The following is a 23,231-nucleotide window of genomic DNA, read 5'->3' on the forward strand; positions in this document are numbered from 1 at the left end:
CCACTATTTCGTACTATTGTCCAAGAGCTACTAAGAGGTTTGTTCTTTATGTGAATAAAGAGACTCCATTTTAGAATAAAGACTGTTGGGGCGCCTGGGTGGCTCAGTCGGTTGAGTGCGCGACTCGGCTCAGGTCACGATCTCACGGTTCACGAGTTTGGGCCCTGCTCGGGCTCCTGTGCTGACAGCTCAGAGCCTGGAACCTGCTTCGGATTCTGTGTCTCCCTCTCACTCTGCCCCTTCCTCGCTCACACTCTGTCTCTCTCTGTCTCTCTCTCAAAAATAAATAAAAAAAGAAAAGAATAAAGACTGTCATGGGTAACAAATGACTTGCTCTGCACTTAAACTTGACATAATGCAGATATCATATTGTAAAGTGCCACACTGTGGATTCTCTCTCCCTCCTTTCCTTTCCCACCCTCATAAAGAGTCACCAGGTAATTTATCCCAAAGGAATGTGGTTGATCTTTCCGGATACTGGTAAACAAAGAACTGGATGGTCCCAATCCTTTGTGAAGATGCACATTCTTGGTCACTCAGCTGGGTGTTTCCTTGGACATTTATTCTTTTGTGGAAAAGAAAAGTCCCAACGCTGATTGCTAAATCTCAATGACCCGAGGGCCCTGGATTTCCTGCTACAATTGTCTTCTAATGCAGAATCCTGCCTTCCCCTTTTCACCCATATCCACTTTCCACAGAGATGAAGGATAAGGAGGTATGACTTCGTTCAGTGACATGACACGCTTCTCTGGGCAGCTCCACTGAGACCTAGTGCCCACTAAATCCATGACCGAGAAGGAGTCGCCACCATCCACGTAATACATTCCCAGGCTTGCTCGCCAGAAACAGGCAGGCATCCAGGACATCAGCTCTATTTTATACAGGCACTTTCTGAACAATCAGTGGCCCCATGCCATTAGAGATATCACTTGTCACACCGTAAACTCTGCAAAGGAATTCAAAGGAAGCAAACGTGGAGTACAAAACAATGAGCACTGAGTCAGAGATGTGCCTGTCCTTAGATCTTTCAGGATGAGAGTTTATGAAGCTAGTTCTTAGGATTTCCTCTGCAAGTAGAGGAAATCCAGTGAATGAGTTCAAAGGCTTTAAAGATATCCTCTCACATTAAATAATTTCTTCTTCTTCTTTTTCTTTAGATGTGGAAGGGAGATGAAGAAAAAAGAAAACTCACTCATTCACTCAGTAAATATTTACTGAACTGTGAGGTACCGTTTTCAATGCGTGGAATATAACAGTGATTGCATAGACAACTGCCTCAGAGAGTTGACCTGCTAGTCAGAGATGAAGACAATAAACAAAGAAACTAACAAGTATACAACGGAATGTCAGGTAACCATGAATGACTGAAGTGCAATCTCAAGACAGGGTGGCCCGGGAAGAAGGAGGGGGTGCCAGTTTTCCCGCTCCCAGTGTTAACTTTTCTAAATCTAAAGCTGTCCACCTTTGGCCAAAAGGCTTCGTCTCAGTCTTCTTTCTGGAACCTCCATAGGAAGAACTCTTTGAAACCCAAAGCAGCCCCTTCCTATGCTAAAGGACTTTAAATTATCCTCTCTCTTGGGATAGATGCAAGAGTGGCTCAATCAGTTAAGTGTCTGACTTTGGCTCAGGTCATGATCTCAATTTGTGCGTTCAAGCCCCGCGTTGGGCTCTGTGCTGACAGCTCAGAGCCTGGAGCCTGCTTCGGATTCTGTCTCTCTCTCTCTCTCTCTCTCTCTCTCTCTCTCTCTCTCGGTCTCTCAAATATAAACAAACATTTAAAAAAACCCAAACAAAAACAACTAGAAATAAGATTAAATACATTCCGAAAACTGACAAACAAAACCAAGATATGATACTTTCCCTCAAAAACAGATCTGACAGGGTCAGCTATAATATGAAGGGCTGGGACTACATTGGTGTTTCTCTAGAGGACCCTACTAGCATTTGGGACAGGGCAACTTCTTAGTGTGCAGAATCCGCAATCCTACACTTTGTAGGGCATTGAGCACTTCTGTTCCTTGCTGTCCTAGTTTGCTAGGGCTTCTACAACTAAGTAGCACAGGCCGGGTGACTCAAACATCAGAGGTTCTGTCTCACCATTCTGGAGGCTGGAAGCCCAAGACCAAGGTGTCACCAGGTCTGGTTTCTCCGGAGGCCTCTCTTCTGGGCTTGCGGATGGTTGTCTCTTTGCCGTGTCCTCACCACGGCCTTTTCTCTGTGCCTGCATATCCTCGGTATCTCCTCCTCTTCTCATCGGGAGATCAGTCCTATTGGATTAGTGTGACCAGTCCTATTGGATTACATTCGTGTGACCTTGTGTAACCTGAGTTACCTCCTTCGGGGCCCGTAAAGCCCCTTAAAGGAAATATTTTTCCAAATTTCCAAATACAGTCACATTGTGGGGTGAGGACTTCAGCGTATGAAATTTGGGAGGACACATTCAGGTCACAGTACTTGCCCACTAACTACTGGTAGTTGTTTTATTTATTTATTTTAATGTTTATTTATTTTGAGAGAGAGCGAGAGAGAGATAGACAGAGCATGAGCAGGGGACGGGCAGAGAGAGAGAGAGAGAGAGAGAATCTGAAACAGGCTCCAGGCTCTGAGCTGTCAGCACAGAGCCTGATGCGGGGCTTGAACTCATGAACCTCGAGATCATGACCTGAGCTGAAGTCGGACGCTTAACTGACTGAGCCACCCCAGCACCCATTTACTGGTAGCATTAACCAATGAGAACCAAAGATAACCCAAAACTCCCACATATTCTCAAATGTGTCCTAGAACTCTAAGAGGACTTCCCGTCCTACTGCTCTACAACATGGAGAATTTCCACATTTACTTGAAAGACTTACAAAGGACCGCTTGTCTGTCACTTTTGGCTATCATTTAAAACAATATTTTTTAACATTTATTTATTTTTGAGGGACAGAGACAGAGCATGAGTGGGGGAGGAACGGAGAGAGAGGGAGACACAAGATCCAAAGCAGTCTCCAGGTTCTGAGCTGTCAGCACAGAGCCACACGTGGGACTTGAACCCACGAACCGTGAGGTCGTGACCTGAGCCTAAGTCCGACGCTTAACCAAATGAGCCACCCAAGTGCCCCTGTTTGTTTGTTTGTTTGTTTTAATTCAAGTTAGTTAACATACAGTGTAGTCTTGGCTACAGGGATTGGTACCATATCTTATTTAGCTTGGTCCTGTAAAGAGCTAGCATTGCATCTGGCACTCAGTAGGAGCTTAGTAATGGTGAGGCGTGATGCCTTCTAAATTATTGATGTGCTTACATGCATTTTACCTTTTGTCTCAGTTCACCTGAGCCATTCCTCTGCTTGGGGGAATGTTACTTGTTCCTGAGGGACTGTAAAAAGAGACAGATTGGGATGATACTTAGCTGTTGACCCTCAAAAATAAGATTTTGCTGCAAGACAATATGGCATTCTCTGCCAAGCTCTTGTCTTGAGAGAGAATAATTTAAAAAAACTTTTTTAACGTTTTATTTTATTTTATTTTGAGAGAGAGAGTGTGAGCAGGAGGACAGCAGCAGGGAGGGACAGAGAGAGAGGGAGACACAGAATCTGAAGCAGGCTCCAGGCTCTGAGCCATCAGCACAGAGCCTGGTGCGGGACTCAAACCCACGAACTGTGAGATCATGATCGCAGCTGAAGTCGGACACTTAACCGACTGAGCCACCCTGTCACCCCTTGGCTATCATTTTTTGATGACAGGTAAGATGTTTCTCTGAGAGAGTGCCTTCTTAACTGACTCCAGTGGAAACCCAGAACATTACTTACATTATTAGGTTAAGCTGGTGATGCTCGCTCTCTTTCAGAGCGTGCTGGCCCAAAGCAATACGCCATCGGGTACAGGCAGGTGGACCCAAAGCTGTTATTTATATATTGCCTGCCTAGACTGAATACATTTTTCACAAATGAATATCATAAAAATCAATAACATTCTGTTTTGAGATCTAATGTAGAAAGGATTTAATGAGAAATTTAGAGGGAAGAAGAGTCTCAGGGAAGCTAACAGGTGAATTCTAGATAAAAGGAGAAAATAAAGCATGACCTGCCTGCCAAGCTGCGGGTATGATATTAAACACACTAACCAGGAAGACTTTTTGCATTTGATTTCCATATGAACACCAGCCCCACGTACTGAGTAGTTATAGTGCCAGGCACAGTAATGTGAACAGTCCATATATGCTATCATTTCATTGAATATTGTTAAAAGGTGATTGAAATATGTAGATCTTTCTGTAGCTCTTCATTCTTCCTCAACACCTTTACTGAACCTCAAATTTCCAAATGGTGTCCTCCTCTTCTAGACTCCTGTGTCATGTGAGACCAGTTTTGTAGGTTTTGACGGCTCTGTGACTCCAGGAACTATCCCCAAGAACTGGAATTCTCCTCTGTAGCCAGGAATGAGGCCTGCCTCGTCTTGGCTTTTGCCTTCTGGAGGAAGACTGGCTTTCAACAAGGTGGGTGCCAAGATGAGGACATTTGAAGACAACTAACCTTAGGGAAAATCTGTGGCCGAGGAGGAGAAGTGACCCTAAAATTCTAGAGAGTGATATCTGGCACTCAGGACAATATAGTCTCTCTTCCTCTTTGGTAATTAATTCCAAATGGTTCATGTTAGAGAGAGAATCCGTAATCCTCATAATCCTCTATTATGCCCAGGTTTATTCTTGTTAAACCTAATTGGTACAAATATCACTTTATGTTTGCACGAAGACCCTTTGACATGATACAGGATTTGGTTGCTCTGCAGTCACTTACGTTTTGCAACAGTCTCACCAAATAGCTGCCTCTAGGGCCACCTGCTGACACACTTTAGAATCTTGAGCATTTAATGTGATGAAGGAAAGAGCCATCCTGATCTATTATGAGAGAGGCACAATCTGGCCTCTGCTCTGTTGATCCCCTAAACTTGCTGTAGCACCAGAATCCAATCATCCTGGATGTTTCTTTCCCCTCCCAACTTCCACACCCACTTTCCCACCCACCTTCAGAAAAGATGTTGCAATCTCCTTGGTATCAGGCTCAACACAGGCAATCCTCTGTGTCGGTCATCGATGGCTCTTGGACATCTGATACTTTTGGTGCTCTGTGCCAGTCCATACTCTCTCCCTAAGCCAAGTTTCTACTCTGTTTGGCTCCATCCTGGAGGCGTTGAGTCAGGTGCAAAGGTACATGGAACAGTGATGGTTGCAGTAACAATTCTCCATATATATATATATATACTTCCAGGCCAAGTAATGCAGGGGGAATTGGAAAGGGGGATGATGAAGAGAAGAAAAGGATCTGCTGAGATCATCAGAAAGCCCACCACTGAAAGCAATCAAAATAATCCTCCTAGAACGCTGGGGAAGATGGGTATCACTGTATTTCAGTATATTACTGAGGCTTAGGGAAATTCAATTTCTTGGTAAAGGGTCACATCTTGTATGTGAGGCAAAGAATTTGCTGATTAGGCCATCACACTGCCCCTCACCACATAGCTTTGCACTACCTACCACTTAGCGATTCCACCATTTTAACCACCTTCTCTTTTGAAATGCAAATAACCTGCAAAGAATAAAACCTGACATTGGACAATTTAGTGCAAGCTGTTAGGATCACATCACCAGCTCAGTACTGTATTAGTCAGCTCAAGTAACGGAATACCATAACAAAGTGCCATCGACTGGGTGGCTTAAACAACAGACATTTAGTTTCTCGTAGTTCTGGAGCCTGGAAGTTTGAGATCAGGGCACCAGAATGGTCGGCTTCTGGTGAGAGCTCTCTGCCTGGCTTGTGACAGCTGCTACTGTGTCCTCACATGGTGGAGACAGTGAGAGAGAGTGAGATCTTTGTGTCTCCTCTTTCTTTTTTTAGAGGTGGGGAGGGGCAGAGAGAGAGAAAGAGAGAGAGAGAGAGAGAGAGAGAGAGAGAGAGAGAGAATCCCACGCAGGCTCTGTGCCCAGTGCAGAGCCCAATGCAGAGCTTGATCTCATAATCACAAGACTGTGTCCTGCGCCGAAATCAAGAGTCGGACGCTTAACTGACTGAGCCACCGAGGCGCCTCTGTTGTCTCTTCTTATAAGGGTACTAATCTTATCATGAGGGCCCCAGTCTCATGACCGCCTCTAAATGTAAATACCTCCCAAGGGCTCCGTTGCCGAATACCGTGACTTTGAAGGTTAGGGCTTCAACATACGAATTTTGAGGGGACACAATTCAGTAGACAGCAAGTACCAAGCCCCTCTCTCAGACACAGGAGGACTTGGGGCTGCTTAGTCTATTCCAGTACTGCCTGCTTCAGACATTTCTTAAGTGAATACTAAAGTCCTACGGTTTAAACAACTGTGAGTAAGGAGCGCTGTAATGTGAGACAGTAAACACTCCCAGTTGCAACTGTTATTCTTATTGATACTGATGCCTGGAGACATCCATGGCTGGGGGAGGGCAGAAACCCCTTCTAGTGCCCCAAGTCAGCCAGTGGGGGAGGGGGGGTGAGCGGGCAATCTATCCCAACTCCTGTTCAGGGTGACTCTCTCAGGAAGTCAACAGCAGACGACATTAACTATTTGTTGAATAAATGAGTGAAAGAGCAAAGGAAACAAGGGAAATGGAAGGAGAAATCAAAGGACTTGATGGATTTTCCCAGCTTCACAATAGGATATATCCCCATTGCCTTCCAGGCCTTGTATCCCAGCAGTTTATTTAAGCCTTCAATACTCAAAGGCTCCTGTTATGTGCTCTGTGCTCAGAATGTAAGAGTGAGACAGGATTCTGTCTCAGCTCACCTGCTGACCTGGGGGTTAGATATCTACCCAGCCTACTACAACAAGACAATATGGTGAGCAAATTCACTCATTTTTAAACTGGATTAAAATGTCAGTGGGAAGCCATAAAATGGCAACATTGCGAGTACAAAGGAAAAAAAAAAAAAAAGCCGAAGAACTATTTTGGGATGGAAGTGGTAGAATTGAGAGGTTAGTTGATAGTGTGAAGACTTCAAGAGGGCAGGAAGGAAAGTGAGTAGCAGTAAAGGGCTCGTTTTAAATGTGAAGGACGAATCCACTGTTGTAACAGGAGGGAAGAAAGAGAGTGGCCTGGGGCGCAGACATAAGTAGATTTGTAGGCTTGAATGGGGGAGATGCAGGGATTGCCTTCCATTTTCTCTGTAATGGAATACTAGGGTCTAGGTGCTTCTCTGAGAGTTATTAATAGCGGTGCCTTGTAAACTAATTGTTTTATATGTGGGTGGATGCCCCAGCTGTCCAAGTGTTTCACAGGTGGCCATATATACATATCCCTGTGCCAACAAAAACAACAGGAGCTTAATAAATGCTCCATTCATTTTTCTTCTGATGATGATAAACCCAATGATGCCCTGAAGGGAAAGAATTCGTTCCGATGGACCCCCTATTATAAGGCGCCTGACAAGTGTGAGGTTTGAGAATCAAGCAAACAAAGGACAGCTTGAGGGAAGGAAATCCACCAGCACGCCCCTTCTGGGCCGGGACCTTAAGCGTTAAGACCAACGAGAGCTGGTCATCCCTAGTTCCTAGAGAGGCTCCCGCAAAGCCGGCTGGGGGGAGGGGGCTAGGGTAACTTCCTGTTTCTGTCTTCCGGGCTCGAGAGTTTAGGACCCTGGGTTGGTGGGGTCAGGAGGAGCTGGGGGCTACTTGCTCCGGGACAGCTGGGCCTGCTGGGGTGCTGGGCGCCTTGTGTGTGGCCCCCAGAACAGTGAGTTCCTCCCCGGGGGTAGGGAGCCGAGGGCTGCGGGCAGGAGGAGTGGCCACTGCAGCACCCAGGCTGCAGTGTACGCCCGGAGAGGGATCCCGCGGCTGCGAGGGGCCGAGGCCCAGCGTCTCCCCGCCGCACCGGCCACCGCGCTGCCCTCGCCTCCCTCGCCTGCCGGGTCCCTTAAAGGAGCTTGTTGATCTGGCCTCCTGGAACTTCATCCCACAGTGCACCCAGCGTCTGCCCCTTGCCAACGGGTCTTAAAGCTAAGCTGCAGGCAGTGCGTTTTCTTTGGAAGATTTTCTAATCTAAAGCACGGCCCCATCCTAAGCCCGTCTGCTTCTAGGACAGTGCAAACAGCCCTTCTCTGTGGCGTGACATCTAAGGGACAGCCTTGTAATACCATTTCTGGCCTGTATACCGTTTGCTTAACCGACTGAGCCACCCAGGTGCCCCTCCCTGTATACCATTTGCTACCGTTTTGCTGAGCCAGTGCTGGGGGCCCCTACTACCAGAGTTAATAGTTTCTTAGCAGGGAAAATGGTGCACGGGTTTCTGTTCCCCAGCCTCTTACTTCGTTTGTAAAGACCTTGGTGGAAATCTGTAACTCAGACAGCAAAACGTACTACTCCATTTGAACAAGTTTTCCTTTTAGGTGTATGGGGTGCCCCCCTCCCCTACTCAAACGCTAGGGCTGTTTGTAATTTAGACCAGTTTCACTTCTTCCTGTAACAAATCCCCGGTTGCTGAGGACGCTTCGAGAATGCTCCTCTGTTTGGTACCATGTCTAGAGATACAAATCTAAAAAAAAAACAAACACAGTGTTTTCCAAAATAAAGGCCCTCTTTGAGATTGTAGTTTGGGATCACACCTAGCTCTGCTTCCTGCTGTAGTTTTATTGTAATAGGTAAACGAGTGTGAACTTACCCAAACAGGCTTGGGGCTGAATCCTACTCTACCACCTACTCGTTGTGTGACCTTGGGAAAGTCTCTTAATGTCTTTTTTGTTCACCTGTAACAACATGCTGGTAATTGTTCATACACCTCCAAGGGCTATTGTGGAAGTTACATGAGAGATATTATGTGTAAAGTATTTAGCTCAGTGCCTGGCACATAATAGGCAGTGGCAAGGTGAAAATTAATCCCATTTTTTTTGTTTTCCGTACGTGTGCCTTTGTGCATCCCAATTCTAGGCTCTTGTTTTTCCTGAATTGTGCTGCTGTTTATATCCTGAAATGGATTCCAAGTCCATCGAAACCTGTCTTCCAGTGATAGATCACATTTTCCAGTCTCTTAAAGTAGGTCAAGAATTGTAGTTGGCTCCAGGAGAGAAAGTTTAGGCTAAAAGGGATATTGCGATTATGATAGACTGAGAAAGTGAGTCACGGAAGAATTCATTAGCTTCCCTTTTATATTTAGGGGTTATTGGCTATAATTTTTCTAGCCCTCCTTTGTCCCAACTTATTTGATTTTATTTATTTATTTTTACCGGTTATAGAAATTCATTCTTTTGAAATTGAACTTCAAAGGTTTCATCCTTCTGTCAAGGGCCAGCTTCTTTCTAAACAGAGTACTTTCTCTTTAACTGCTCCTTATACCTGCATATTGATTTTTTGAAGTCTTGTTACCTTTTCCAACAAAACTACTTCGTGTTTTCAATTAAAAGTGTTTCTAAACCCTGAGTGGACAATGAGTATTAGTATTCATTCTAGTTTTGGAGCTTGATGCTCGGACTTAGACTTTAATGTGATTTAACTTTTTTTTTTTTTTTTTTTTTTCCTCGGAAAAAGTAAATTGGGCTAACCCTTAATTCTAAACACTTGCATCTGAGGTGAAATTTTTCTAAAAGGACTTCTAAAGACCATGTTGTTTTTTTCAGTCTGGTCCACAGAACAGTCTGTAACCACAGTTGGTATATTGCAATGGTTGGGCAGCAAGGAAGAAGAATACGTCACAGCAAAGGCCTGCAAACATAACCTGTTTCCCTTCCACAGGATTTCTGACCCCAAACTTGGCTGTGCCCACCACTGATGGAGCAAGAGCAAAAACTGTTGATCTCAGATTCTAGTGGCTTCACGGAGAGGGAGAGTTTGAAAAGCCCTTTTCCAGGTGAGGGATTGAGAAGATCATCCGAATCCATTGGAAAGTCAGAGAAGTTGTGCCATAGAGTGTGTAGAGAGAACAGGGCATTTGCATGGGACAGACTTTAGTTTGATTCCTGCTCTGTTGCTTCCAAGCTATGTTAATTAACCTTTACAGCCTCTCTTTTCTCATCTTGAAGAAAAATGCATAATGTCTTGTCTCATGGTTTCTTGGGATTAATGAGATACTATATGGCACACTATTGTTCTTAATAAATAGCAGGTACCATTGTTCTTTCTGTATTTTCTCAGATTTTAACTAAAGTATTGTTTTCACCTTAGAATGTGTCTTATTCAGTTTCTCCCCTATTCAGATCCCCTTTTTTCTTGTAAGTCTTCCAGAATGAAGCTTAATGAGGTGTTTTTTTTTAAGATGACTATCCCCCCTTGGCAATTACTGACAACTATTTAAATACTTCATTAGTGCTGTTACTGAGCACAGAAAATTCACCTGCTTCTAATGAGCACTTAAAGAACTAGCTTTAAAACTAGCTTTAAAAACTTTTTTTTTTAACGTAAAAGAATTTATGAGATTTTACTTTGTTATTCTCTCTCTTCCATTGCATTTCAGAATTTCCTTCCTCTGGTAGAGATTAGGGAATATGTTTAGAATATTTGTTTATTCTTACAGGAGATGCAAGTAAGAATCATTTGGAAACTGTACAACACAATAACGCCAAGGCAGATAAAGAGAGCGCCTCAAAACAGTCTAAGAGAGATGGCCCACAAAATTGTAAGCATGAGGATATAGAAGAAAGTCCATCGATGTGGTCCCAAGGCAATGAGATCTGGTGCAGTGATTCCTGTGAGAAGGATGGCAAGTCAGAGAATCAGGGAAATTCTGCAGGAGAAGAAGAAGAAAAACCCAGTCACTGGGGATGGGCTCCCGGGGAACGCCGCAGTGCCTCTGTCCAGCAGAATTCGACCTCCAGGGACAAACCCTACAAGTGTGCTGAATGTTGGAAAAGCTTCAATAACAGCTCTCATTTGCGTATTCACCAGAGGACGCACTCAGGAGAAAAACCTTATAAATGCTCTGAGTGTGGGAAATGCTTCAGTAACAGCTCTCACCTGATTCAGCACCTGAGGACACACACAGGAGAGAAGCCCTACCAGTGTGGCGAGTGTGGGAAAAGCTTCAGCAATACCTCCCATCTAATCATTCACGAGAGGACTCACACGGGAGAGAAACCCTATAAATGTCCCGAGTGTGGGAAGAGCTTTAGTAGCAGCTCCCACCTTATTCAGCACCACAGGTCGCATACCGGCGAGAAGCCCTACGAATGTCCCGTGTGTGGGAAATGCTTCAGCCACAGCTATGTCCTCATAGAACATCAGAGGATTCACACGGGAGAAAAACCTTATACGTGTCCTGACTGTGGAAAGAGTTTTAGTCAGAGTTCTAGCCTGATTCGCCACCAGCGGACGCACACGGGAGAGAAGCCCTACAAATGTCTCGAGTGCGGGAAAAGCTTCGGTTGTAATTCGACTCTCATAAAGCACCAGAGGATTCACACAGGAGAAAAACCGTATCAGTGTACAGAATGCGGCAAGAGCTTCAGTCGAAGTTCGAACCTAATCGCACACCGGAAAACACACGCAGGAGAGAAGCCCTGTGAAAGTCCCGAATATGAAGAAAGTTTGAGTCGGAACTGCAGTGCAATAGAAGAGTGTGGACTCCAGCCTGGGGAGAAACCCTACAAGTGTTGTGAGTGCGGAAAGCGTTTCGGTCTCAGCTCCCATCTCATTAGACACCAGAGAACACACACAGGAGAGAAGCCGTACAGGTGCTCGGAGTGTTGGAAAACTTTCAGTCAGAGTTCCACCCTGGTGATTCACCAGAGGACGCACACGGGAGAGAGACCCTATAAGTGTCCCGACTGTGGCGAAGGCTTCAGCCAGAGCTTTAATCTCATCAGGCACCGGAGGACTCACGTGGGAGAGAAACCTTACAAATGCACCGACTGTGACAAGTGCTTCAGCAGAAGTGCCTATCTCACTCAGCATCGGAAGATGCACCTAGAAAAGTCTTTCGAGTCTCCCGAAGTCAATGATTTTCCTCCTGGGTGGACTTGGAAAAACTGTCCAGGGGAAATGGCCCTCATCTCTTCCTTTTCAGTCCCACGTCCATCTTCCTCTTGAGTCCCAAAGCCTGTTTATTATTATTATTATTATTATTATTATTATTATTATTTCTTTTCTTGCTGGATCATTACAATTAAGGTGTTGCTACAGAGTTTCTTTGGTTTGTTTGCCATAATGTCTGGAAAAAGTCAAGCTCCCAGGTTGGAGGATGGGAAGGCCCTGATCACCAGCTCATTGTATCTGCCCAGTGGGAGATGCTTCCAACGATGGAGAAGAAATGTTTTTTGATTTAAGGTAAGATTGGAATAGCTTCAAAAGAAAACATAAAGAGAAATTCCAGGAATAAGGACACCTGAGAGCTTGAAGCCAAGCTAGTCCTTGAATTTCCCTATTTCCTCTTGCCTGAGTGGGTGGCAGTAATTAATTCATTATTGGCCTCAGGGAGTTATCCACAGAAAGATTCGTTTTGAACAAATAATGTGATTCTCTGGCTGTTTTGGTGGGTCTTAAGAAAAGACTCAGTTTTCTAAACACATTTTTATTTGCTGAAAATGAACTTTCATAGTATTTAGAACTACACCGGCTAATCCCGTAGCCACTAGTCACCTGTGGCTACTTAAATAAATTTATAGTAAGATTAAATGACATTTAAAATCTGGTTCCTTAGTGGCACTAACTACGTGCCAAGCACTCAGTAGCCACATGTGACTGGTGGCTGCTGTATTGAATGTCATATAGAGTTTGTTCTTTCAAGATTATCATTCTTCACAGACTCATGAAGATTTCCTAAGAGACTGTAGGAAATGTGCTATGAGGTTTCTACTCCAAAGGAATTGCAACATAGACCAGAAATGGGATAGAGTTTTTAAGGCACTCCGTCTAGAGATTGGCCATTCTAATGCTTGTATGTCTTCTGTTCAACCATCTTGGTAATCCAGTGATATGATCCTGTTGTCTTGGCCAAAACCAGATTAAGAGGTAGAATTCTTGAATTTTGTTAATAAACTTTGGGCAAATAGGGACACCTGGGTGGCTGAGTTGGTTAAGCATCCAACTCTTGGTTTTGGCTCAGGTCATGATCTCACAGTTTGGTGAGTCCGAGCCCCACACTGAGCTTCTGCGCTTACCACGTGGAGCCTGCTTGGAATTCTCTCTCCCTCCCTCTCTCTCTGCCCCCATCCCCACTTGTGATGTCTCTGTCTCTTGCAGAAATAATGAACTTTAAACAAAAATGAAAAAAGATTTTTGACAAAGTCTTTTCCCTTCAGTTTTCTCATTATGTAATTCCTGGTTAGATCAGAAACTGGGTTCTTTTTCTGATATTTAACCCCCTGAATCTGAGCCAATGTGCAGGGACAGTGTGCCATTGGAGACCGAGATTCCTTACTTCCAGTCTTGACAGTTTTCTTTTGCCTCTTGACTTATGGGATGTATGGATCCTCCGTGTTCGCCTGTCCAATGGAAATGATGTTTTGTAAAGTAATAAGTTATTTTTTATGCTCCTGACCCCTATTTTTTTTTTTTTTTTTTTTTTTTTACTGCCAGTTCAAGGAGTAGAAAGTCAGGACTCCTAAGTTGGTCAGGATTTCTGGTCTCATTGTTAGATTCAAAATATATTTTATGAAGGCTGTCTATAGAGATCCAAATTAGGAATGCGGAGCCAGAAGAGGCCAGTTAGGGCTGCTGCAGATGCAGAAGGCTGTAGCTGGTAGGTAACGGAGTTGCACGGGGATTCTTTCTTCTTTCATGATTGTGGTCGTATGCCTGACACTGGGGAGTCCATTAAGTCTTTTCGCGTTGTTACAAGATGAAAAAATACAGCAAAAGTTAACAAAAGACTTAAGAAGCATTGGGGGCGATTTTTCTGCTTTCAAGAAGGGGGAGAACATTGAGTATCGTTGGCTTTTATATGATCCTCCTCTAAGCATCTTTTCACCTTTGTATGTTAGGTGGTATTGTCCAAGTTGTCTTAAACCCTAATATCTGAGGGCAAGTGTTTACAGTATTTTACGACAGACGACTAAAAGTTTGATTAACGTTTGAGAATGAAATTTGGGCATTTGCTGTTGAGGCCGAAATCCAGTTGCAAGGCAGTAGCTGTCGGAGCGGTACCCAGTCATCCATTACACTGCGTGTGGCCAGTAACCACTCCTAACCTGCGTCCTCATCTGTAAAGCAGAGGTAATGCCTGCCTTGCAGGGTTTCTGTAAGGATTAAGTAAATGTTTGCAAAGCAGCTAGCACAGTGCTTAAAATATTAACGAGGTCTAAATACATGGTAATTAGTTATTATTAATTGAAATAAATAGGAAAATGTCCTCCACACATTTTCAGAAGTAGCAATGGAAGCCGTACCCATCCTCCTTGTGAATTCTTAATGACCAACCTCAGGAACCCTGACGAATCAGGTTTTGTAAAAGCACAAGACTGTAGAGTGTTTCAATTTTGCAGACTTTTGAAGAACGCTTTTATGTGATTCGACTTACTGAATATTTTTGTTGTTCTTGAAACAAAGGATTCAGCGTAAGTCAGGAGAGAACAATATAGCAAGTTCAATGTAAGTTAATTTGTGTCTGAAGACATTAACAGGTACAGTTTATGTCCTATTAGCATCATTGACTCTGTTTTATGAGTGCCCACAATTACATAAAACCTATTTCACAAACCTCAGTGTCTATAGAAACATAGATGTTCACATTTTAGATGAATTAAGATGGGGTCTACTCCATGAAGAAAACAATTTAGCAAGAATCCTTATCTCTTTCGATTGAAAACTAGGAACACAGAGGAGAGATTTGTTACTTATGAGAACATAATAGTAAATTTAATCATATTTGATGCCTGTATCTCAATTTCGTTAATCAGCAAATGGGTTTTTTATTTAGCTCCCCAAGAAGTAAATATTCTGTATGCCTTATTTGTTTTGCCAGCAAAAAGAATTCTGCACCTGAGTAAATAAAGCGTTCTTATTTAAGTGATTTGTTTCATAGTTCCTTTTTTTTTTTTTAATTTTTTTTTTTTTAACGTTTTTTTTTTTTATTTTTGAGACAGAGACAGAGCATGAACGGGGGAGGGGCAGAGAGAGAGGGAGACACAGAATCGGAAACAGGCTCCAGGCTCTGAGCCGTCTGCCCAGAGCCCGACGCGGGGCTCGAACTCACGGACCGCGAGATCGTGACCTGAGCCGAAGTCGGACGCTTAACCGACTGAGCCACCCAGGCGCCCCCCTTTTTAACTAAAGAGAAGACTCTTCTATTCATTTTCCTACTCAGAGAAAGGCCTTATATTTTTTTCCCTACAGTGGAATGGGGAAATCCATGTCAACACATAGGCTCACAAGTGTCGTGGGGAATTCAGTCCCCAGCTGCTGTAGAGTCTGCCAGAAGGCATACAAGCAATAAGTGTCTTACCATAGTGCCCGAGCTGAAGGTTTGCTCCCATCATTCCAGGCCATCCAAGCTGGATCTGCCAAATGAGCCTTGTCCTTAGTGCTCTACATGTTTGTTTCCTCATTGATGGTGAGAGGTAGTGGAATATGGCTTGTGACAGTTGCCCCTCATGCACTGGTCCAATATATTCCATCTCTGCCAGTCTCTCACTTTCTGAAATCATGGTCGTGACAAAACCGTCATTGCTTCTTTATTCTGTATTTGAGTTTATGTGATTCCTTTCGAGCGGTATGATCATTCACTCAGCAAAAATTTGCCTGATGCCCAATACGTGTGCAGCAGGAGTTGAAATGACGGCGGGAGGGGCAAACGTATGGATAGACTGATAGGAAAATGTGCAGCTTTTCAGGTGACTACTTTCTCCTTGCCAACTCTTGAACCACAACTTACGCTGAACCCTCCATCTTCAAATCTAATAATTTGATAATCGAAGGAGCTAGAAATAACTATATAGTAAAATGGGCTAGGTTTGCTCTGTGAAAGCACAAGTGCTTTGTACAGAGTGGCGCTCAGTAGTTCTGAGTGGGTATCCTATGCTTATATGTTTTATGCTAATGCCCAGGAATATGCCCTTCCAGGATATGCCTTCCCATTAGACTGTCCACTCCCTGAGTGCAGAGAACAGATTTCATTTCTGTAATCCCAGTGCCCGACACAAAGCCTGGCATGTGAAGTGTTTAGTGGTTTTGGATGAAAGGCATTCGCCAATGGTGAAGTTTACTGGAATAGGCTGTACAGTCTCAGCGTGCCCCAGGTCCCTTCGACATCATTACTTGTCCAGTCCACGGAGTCTGGGCTAGCTCGCAAGTGAAAGTGACAGGCCTGGGAAGCTGGGTCTATCCTTCACGCTAACCCCTAGAGGACCCTCGATTGTCCCAATTGTTCCGAAGCCTATGGAGGGAAGACCTGGGCTTTTAAATTCACACTGTCCAGGACAGGTTCAGAGTCTGTTTCACATTCATGTTTCAATCACGTTGTACTCTGTTCTTAGCTTGTCAGATTTAGTAAGCAGTGAGTGAGGTGAGGTGCCTGGCACATTCTAGGTGTTAAGAAAATACTGTCGTTCTTCCCTGCCCACCCTCATTTTCTCATAATTTTGCTAAGGATAGGCAAATGCACAGAAATTAATCACTGCTTGAATTGGTTATTTCTAGGTTTCTAAAATAAAGATATTAATAACATTTAGCTCATGGGTTTGTGGGGAGGATCAGTGAGATACTGTATGTAATGTGCTTATTAGCATTGCTAATACCTCAGTGTTAGCTGATCTGTGATAAAGTGGCTGTATACAACCGTGGGTCTTTGAATCATCTTTGAAGGTAGCCCCAGAGACATGGGTGTCCCCTGGGGCCACAAAAATGGTGCAGTCCTTTTGTTGTCTACCCCATGGACACGAAGGGGTATGACTACACACTAGGAGTGTGTAGCAAGCTGAGTGTGTAGGCTAACAATGTAGCGCATCATTATTTTATGGCAGCTCTGTGGGCAACTACTGCCTTTTCTATTTAAAAATTGCCTTTCCTTTCATTCCCCATCTCTTTTATTTCATTTTTATTCTCTTTTACTTCTCTTTGGCCCTAACCTCTTCCGCCTTGTCCTTGCATATTCTTTTTCTCGCCCCACACGTTGATTTATTTTTGAGAGAGAGAGAGTGCAAGTGGGGGAGGGACAGAGAGAGAGGGGCAGGATTCCAAGTAGGCGCTGACAGCAGAGAGCCTGCTGCAGGGCTTGAACCCACAAACTCTGAGATCATGACCTGAGCTGAAGTCGGACGCTTAACCGACAGAGCCACCCAGACGTCCCTTTCCTTACATATTCTAACCCAAACTTAGGCTTTTTCTACCCTTTATTTCGTTTCCCTTTCTTCCGTCTCCTCTCTTCCCCTCCCAGTGAAGTAGGAATGAGGTCAAAGCTAAAGATGGTCCAAACACTTGGTTATAAAGATCCAGATGGAAACATGATGCTTGGCAATCGTGACTTCATGGGATGTAGCCACTTACAAGCAGAGGTAGCTTGAAAGTGCTAAGTTGGTGAGGTTTGTGATCTAACATCGCATGGCTGGTAAAATCAGTAGATATCCTAGGATCTGACACTGGGAGGGATGATGTGTAAGCTTTGGTTGAAAAAGGATCATGATTAATTTCGAGTCCTGTTAAGTCATGTGGATAAATGGTCAGATTAAAGAAAAAACTAGTTGATTAGACTGACAAACACAGGTGTAAGATTTCCCCCTTAAAATAATAGCATACTCTCTAATTATGAAAGTAATACTTATTGCTGATTGTAAAATATACAGAGAAGTATAAAGTAGGAAATGATGTAAAAGTATGAAGACCAAAAGAAAAATGGCCCGTAATCATTTTTTCCAGAGATCACTCACCACAAAAGTTCTGAGATCTTTCCCAATAACTTGTTTTCTAAGCATATATCTGAATAAATGTTAAAAAAAATTGGATCATGTGGGGAGTGTGTGTGTGTGTGTGTGTGTGTGTGTGTAGTATTGTGTCTTGATTTCCTAATCTTATTGTCAGTTTACTTGTTTTAATGATTATGATGTTTTTAATGACTTCATAAAAATAGACTGAATATTAACAATAACAATTCAGTTCTGAATTGTTGGATGTTGGTGGATGTTTATAGTATTTCTAGCTGTTTGCTATTAAAAAGAACACTGTTGTGAACAAGGTTTTTTTGGTTGTTGTTTTGGTATTGTAGTTATGATTGTTTGTTTTGCTTTTTGTTGGTACACAAATTTTACTTTACATCTCAAATTATTTCCTCAGAGTGAATTCCTAGCAGTGACATTATTGAGTCAAAGGACATAGAAGTTTTTATTTTTATTATTTATTTATTTTTGGGAGAGAGAGAGAGAGAGAGAGAGAGAGAGTTGAGCTGAGCCTTGGAAGGGCAGAGAGAGAGAGGGAGACATTGAATCTGAAGCAGGCTCCAGGCTCCAAGCTGTCAGCACAGAGCCCAACGTAGGGCTCGAATCCATGAACTGCAAGATCATGACTTGAGCTGAAGTTGGATGCTTAACTGGCATAAAAGTTTTTAAAGGCATATTACTAATCCCTTTCCAGAACTATCTATCAATTTCAATTGCGCAGTGAAATAATTTTGTTAAACACCTTTTGGGGGTGGGGGGGAAGGAAACCATGTAATTCAGTTCAAGGCCAGTATATTTAAATGTTGGAAACCTCTTTTAAGGTAGTTTGTTTTCCTTCTTCTTTTTTCTTTTCTTTCTTTTTTTTTTTAAACCCCTCTTTGCCTCTCTTGGGTTCGGATCAGCTGAGAGTCACTTTGGGATGAGTGATTCTAAGAACTATTTGGATTTTTCCTCGCGCGGCCTCAGGCCCGATTCCAGTAGAGGGCGCTGGAAGCTGCTCGGAGACCCAGGGATGTGGCCTGAGGCCCAGAGCCTGGGAGAACCCAGAGGAAAACTGGTTGATGAAACGGCTGGCTACTTAGCTCAGTGTCTCCTGTCACCTGGTTCAGACAATGAAGTGCACCCCAAATCTAGGAGACGAAGGTAAATTCAGGTTTGGTAAATGGAGAAGTATCTTTGTGTTTGTAAAATTGATGCTGAGGAAAAAGCACATTGGAAACTTAGGAAGATACCAAGTTATACTGCTCAGAAGACTAGAATCCTCATCTTTCCCATCCTGCTGTCATCACTAATTCAGTGAAAAACTTGTCAGCTGCAGGGATTGATGTTTTACTAAGGGAAAAAACAGCCATACTGCGGGGGTTGGGGGATGTAAGGTGTGGTCGGTCATTGCCATTACCAGAGGTTATACCTGGTTACTCCTAATTCTTCAGACCTCAGCTTAAACGGAACCTCCTCTAGTAGGCACTCCTTGACCCCTAGGCCAGTTTATATCTTGTTACCCTCCAGTGCAACATGTACTTGCTCGTTTTTGGACACGTATCACATCCTTAATTACCTGTATGCTGCTGTCTTCTCTGTTAAACTCTGAACCCCCCAAATGACAAGTACTATGTCTGTTCAGTGCTTTACTCCCAACACCAAGCACAGTGCCTGACACAAAGTAGACACTTGATCCCCATGTAGTACATTGAATTACATTGATGTATACTCCTTTTAAGTTTATTTTGAGAGAGAGAGAGTGCAAGCAGGGGAAGGGCAGAAAGAGTGAGAGAGAGAGAGAATCCCAAGCAGGCTCTTCATTGTCCGCACAGAGCCCTGCGTGGGGCTTGATCTCGTGAACATGAGGTCATGATCATGAGATCAAGAGTCAGATGCTTAACCAATTGAGCCACCCAGATGCTCCGAATATTGATGTATATTCTTAATCATGGCTTTATGAGCAGTACTAAGAATAAAAAGAAAATGAAAAAAACAAAGTTCCAAATTCCAACTAGAATTTGCAAAAGATTACATAAGCACTGAGGGGATGCAGAACAAGTAAATGACTGACATTAAAAGTCTTTTGGGGGGCGCCTGGGTGGCTCAGTTAGTGAAGGGTCCGACTCTTGATTTCGGCTCAGGTCATGATTGATGGCTTTGTGAGATTGAGCCCTTTGTGGGGATCTGCCCTGACAGTGCAGAGCCTGCTTGGGATTCTTTCTGCCCCTTCCCAACACATGGGCCTGCATTCTCTCTGTCAAAATAAATAAATATTTAAAAAATTATTTAAAAAGATTTTTCAAAAGTCTTTATGGGGGTGCTGGGTGGTTCAGACGGTTAAGTGTCCAACTCTTGATCTCAGCTCAGGTCGTGATCTCATGGTTTGTGAGATCGAGCGCCAAGTCAGGCTCTGAGCTGACAGTGTAGCTCCTGCCTGGGAGTCTCTCTCTCCCTCTGTCTCTGCCTCTCTCAAAATAAATAAACTTAAAAAAGATTTTCTCCCTCTGCCCCTCTCCTTCACTTGCACTCTCTAAAGTAAAAAAAAATAAAGTCTTTATGGACGGGTTGGATGGTGAGCAAGTAGCTTTAGAGGGTTTTGATCTAATGTGTTACAAACAAAAACATAAATGAAAAAGAAATTGCTCAGTTTGGTACCCCAAAAAAGAGGGGATATAAAATGAAGAAAGGAAAGATTGTACTTAATATGTTGAGAAAATGCTTACTGTATACCAAGTGCTGAGTATACAACTATGAATAAGACAAGGTCCTGGCCTTAAGGAGTTGAATCTCTTGAAAAAGTTATATGTAAATTGACAATTACGAATCGGTGACTGCTAAGGCAAAGAGGTGGAGTTATAAAAAAACATGATGATTAATGTGGGTCTTGGGGCGCCTGAGTGGCTCATTTGGTTAAGCGTCCGACTCTCGATTTCAGCTCAGGTCATGATCTCAAGGTTCGTGAGTTTGAGCCCCAAGTCAGGCTCTGTGCTAAGCAGTGCGGATCATGCTTGGGATTCTCTCTCCCTCCCTCCTCTGCCCCGCCCCTGCTCTCTCTCTCAAAATCAATAAATACACAGAAAAAATCTTTAATCTGGGTCTTTAAGAATGGATAATTGAAGAAAGAAGGGCAAGGCTTTTTCTTGAATTGAGAATGACACTTGAAAAGGCACAAGTCTAGTCCTGACATGCCAAACTTAGGCCAACAAGAAGAGGTGGCAAGAACAAATGTGCTCTTTGTTTTAATAACTAGATCTTTGTAGGGTGAGAAAAAAATGCATTCTAGTCAAACAATCCCGGATTCCTGAACCAGATTTTCTGGGCTTGGATTCAGGCTCTGCTGCTTACTAGCTGTGTGACCACTTTTCTGTACATCGTTCCTTATCTGTAGCATGGGGCTAAAAACAGTACCTTCCTCATAGTATGGTTGTGAGGACAAAATGAGCTAATATATGAAAAAAGCATTTAGAACGCTGACTATAAGTATCAGCTCTTGTCGTGACTACAAAGTTTTTTTTTTTTTACACAAATCTAACATGGCACTTTATTAAAAAGAATGATACACTCTGATGAAGTTTTTCTGAAGAATGGAAGGCTGATTCACCATCATCAACTTTGTTAATGTAAGATTTCACTACACTAAATTCACTACATGAACAGAGTAATATATACATACCAGTGTATGCTAAAAAGATTTGATTGTTAAAACTTTAATGGAGAAGTTATAAGCAATTGCAAACATCCTATTGAAGACTGAAACAATAGAAATAATCCCACTAAAGTCAAGAAAATGAGAAAAAGAATCAGGAGGCATACATATTAGAAAGTGAGCCAATCCTAGGCCTACCTGTGCTCAAAGCTGCTCCTGAAATACCTCATGCTTTGCTGTGCATCATAGGTAGGCCAGTCCCTGTGGGCTGCGTTTCCCAAACTTTCAACTGGTGGCCAGCTAAACCCAACAGGTGAGAGACCACTGGTGGGTGACTGGGCCAAGCGAGGGGAAACAAGGTATTTCTCCCATTTCCTCTCAGCCTCCTACAGCCTCTCTGGCCACAGCTAAGCCTCCTCCATGACTTCTGCACCAGACAGGTCCCCCATGCTTTCAGTTTCTTTGGGGTTACCCTGGTCCCCAAGGTGTAGTAACACCGCCTCTTCCTGATTACAGAGTATTTTTCATGGAGTTTATTCTAGTTTATTACTTTCTCCTAGTAAGTGGCTGATTTTGTGTCATATTTCATTGCCTTAGCTTCAGGCCTGAGTGACAGATTTTTAAAAAAAATAATTATTTTTTGAGCACACGCAAGTGGGGGAGAGGGGAAGAGGGAGAATCTTTTTTTTTTTTTTTTTTTAAGTTTATTTATTTGGCAGGGGGGAGGAGCAGAGAGAGAAGGAGAGAGGGAATCCCAAGCAGGTTCCATGCCACCAGTGCAGAGGCTGATGTGGGGTTCCAGCCCAGGAACCATGAGATCATGACCTGAGCCGAAGTCTGATGCCTAACTGAGCCACCTAGGTGTCCCAAAAGAGAGTATCTTAAGCAGGCTCCAGGCTTAGCTTGGAGACATGGCTCAATGTCAAGACCTTGGGATCATGACCTGTGCCGAAATTGAGTTGGGCACTCGACTGAGGCACCTAGGTGCCCCAGTTTTTTGTTTTTGAATAAGCAGAGCCATGCCAAGATTCAAACATAGTTAAATGATGGTTGGCTACTTGATAAGAAAAAAAATCCACTTATGCTAATTTCAAGTAGAGGGTAATCAAGTAACATCCTGATGATACTGAATTCTTATTTGTAAGAGCTGCTAGAGCATTCTATCATGTTAGCAATATAGGAACCACAAGCAGTTTATTGAAGAATTGTCTTTAGGAAGACGATTTCCCACACATTAAATTGATTTTCTTGAGTCTTTATCTTGAGTCTTTGTATATTTCAAACAGCCAAATTTGTTGATACCAGTGAGGGTTGTTGTCAGGGAAAGAATTAAAGTCTTGGTTTTATAATGGAGGATTGTTAAAGCAGTAACTGATAATTAAGAGTGATTATTGAGGAGCACAAGATTTGGAGGCCAGGAGTTTAACTCTTGGTTTCATCAGTTATCTGCTGTGATCTGACCAAGCCACTTAACCTCTTTGTTTCATTTTTGTTATTTGAGGGTTAAATAATGAAAGTTTTTTGACACGTAATTACTTTTATTAGCACATAAAACATATATTTGGGGTGGAAAATGGGGACAGTTGCCATACTTTCTTAAACTCAGCAAAGTGTTACAGGATTGCAAAGATTAGATTTCATGAAGATATGAAATCTCTAGAGGTTGACTCTCTCTAGAGGTTGACTGACTTTTGTTTTGTCCAAGGTCACAAAGGTGGTGACAGCGAGAACCGAGGTCTCCACATTCCGGTCACTTGGTCTTCCTGCTGTGCCATTATCGTTCATCACCCAGTCATTCACTAAACACATTTTT

At 43.2% G+C, this 23,231-nt stretch overlaps 1 protein-coding gene across 4 annotated transcripts; it reads left to right on the top strand.

The window, feature by feature from the left end:
* The first annotated feature begins 7,621 nt into the window (after nt 1-7,621).
* ZNF572 (zinc finger protein 572) lies at nt 7,622-22,670 on the top strand. 4 transcript variants are annotated; one of them, XR_009253479.1, is made up of 4 exons: nt 7,622-8,637; nt 9,725-9,839; nt 10,503-12,250; nt 18,693-22,670. XR_009253479.1 is itself a non-coding variant. In XM_058699034.1 (3 exons), the coding sequence occupies exons 2-3, from the start codon at nt 9,761-9,763 to the stop codon at nt 12,011-12,013; spliced, it is 1,590 nt and encodes a 529-aa protein (XP_058555017.1). In that variant the 5' UTR covers nt 7,622-8,637; nt 9,725-9,760; the 3' UTR covers nt 12,014-14,929. The 4 variants fall into 4 exon arrangements, 3 of the variants coding, with proteins under 3 accessions (XP_058555017.1, XP_058555019.1, XP_058555018.1); XM_058699034.1 differs by lacking the exon at nt 18,693-22,670 and having other exon boundaries at nt 10,503-14,929; XM_058699036.1 differs by lacking the exon at nt 18,693-22,670 and having other exon boundaries at nt 7,622-8,010; nt 10,503-14,929.
* Nucleotides 22,671-23,231: the final 561 nt, after the last annotated feature.

The sequence above is a fragment of the Neofelis nebulosa genome, chromosome 14 (genome assembly GCF_028018385.1).
Source record: "Neofelis nebulosa isolate mNeoNeb1 chromosome 14, mNeoNeb1.pri, whole genome shotgun sequence".
Classification (NCBI taxonomy): Eukaryota; Metazoa; Chordata; class Mammalia; order Carnivora; family Felidae; genus Neofelis; species Neofelis nebulosa.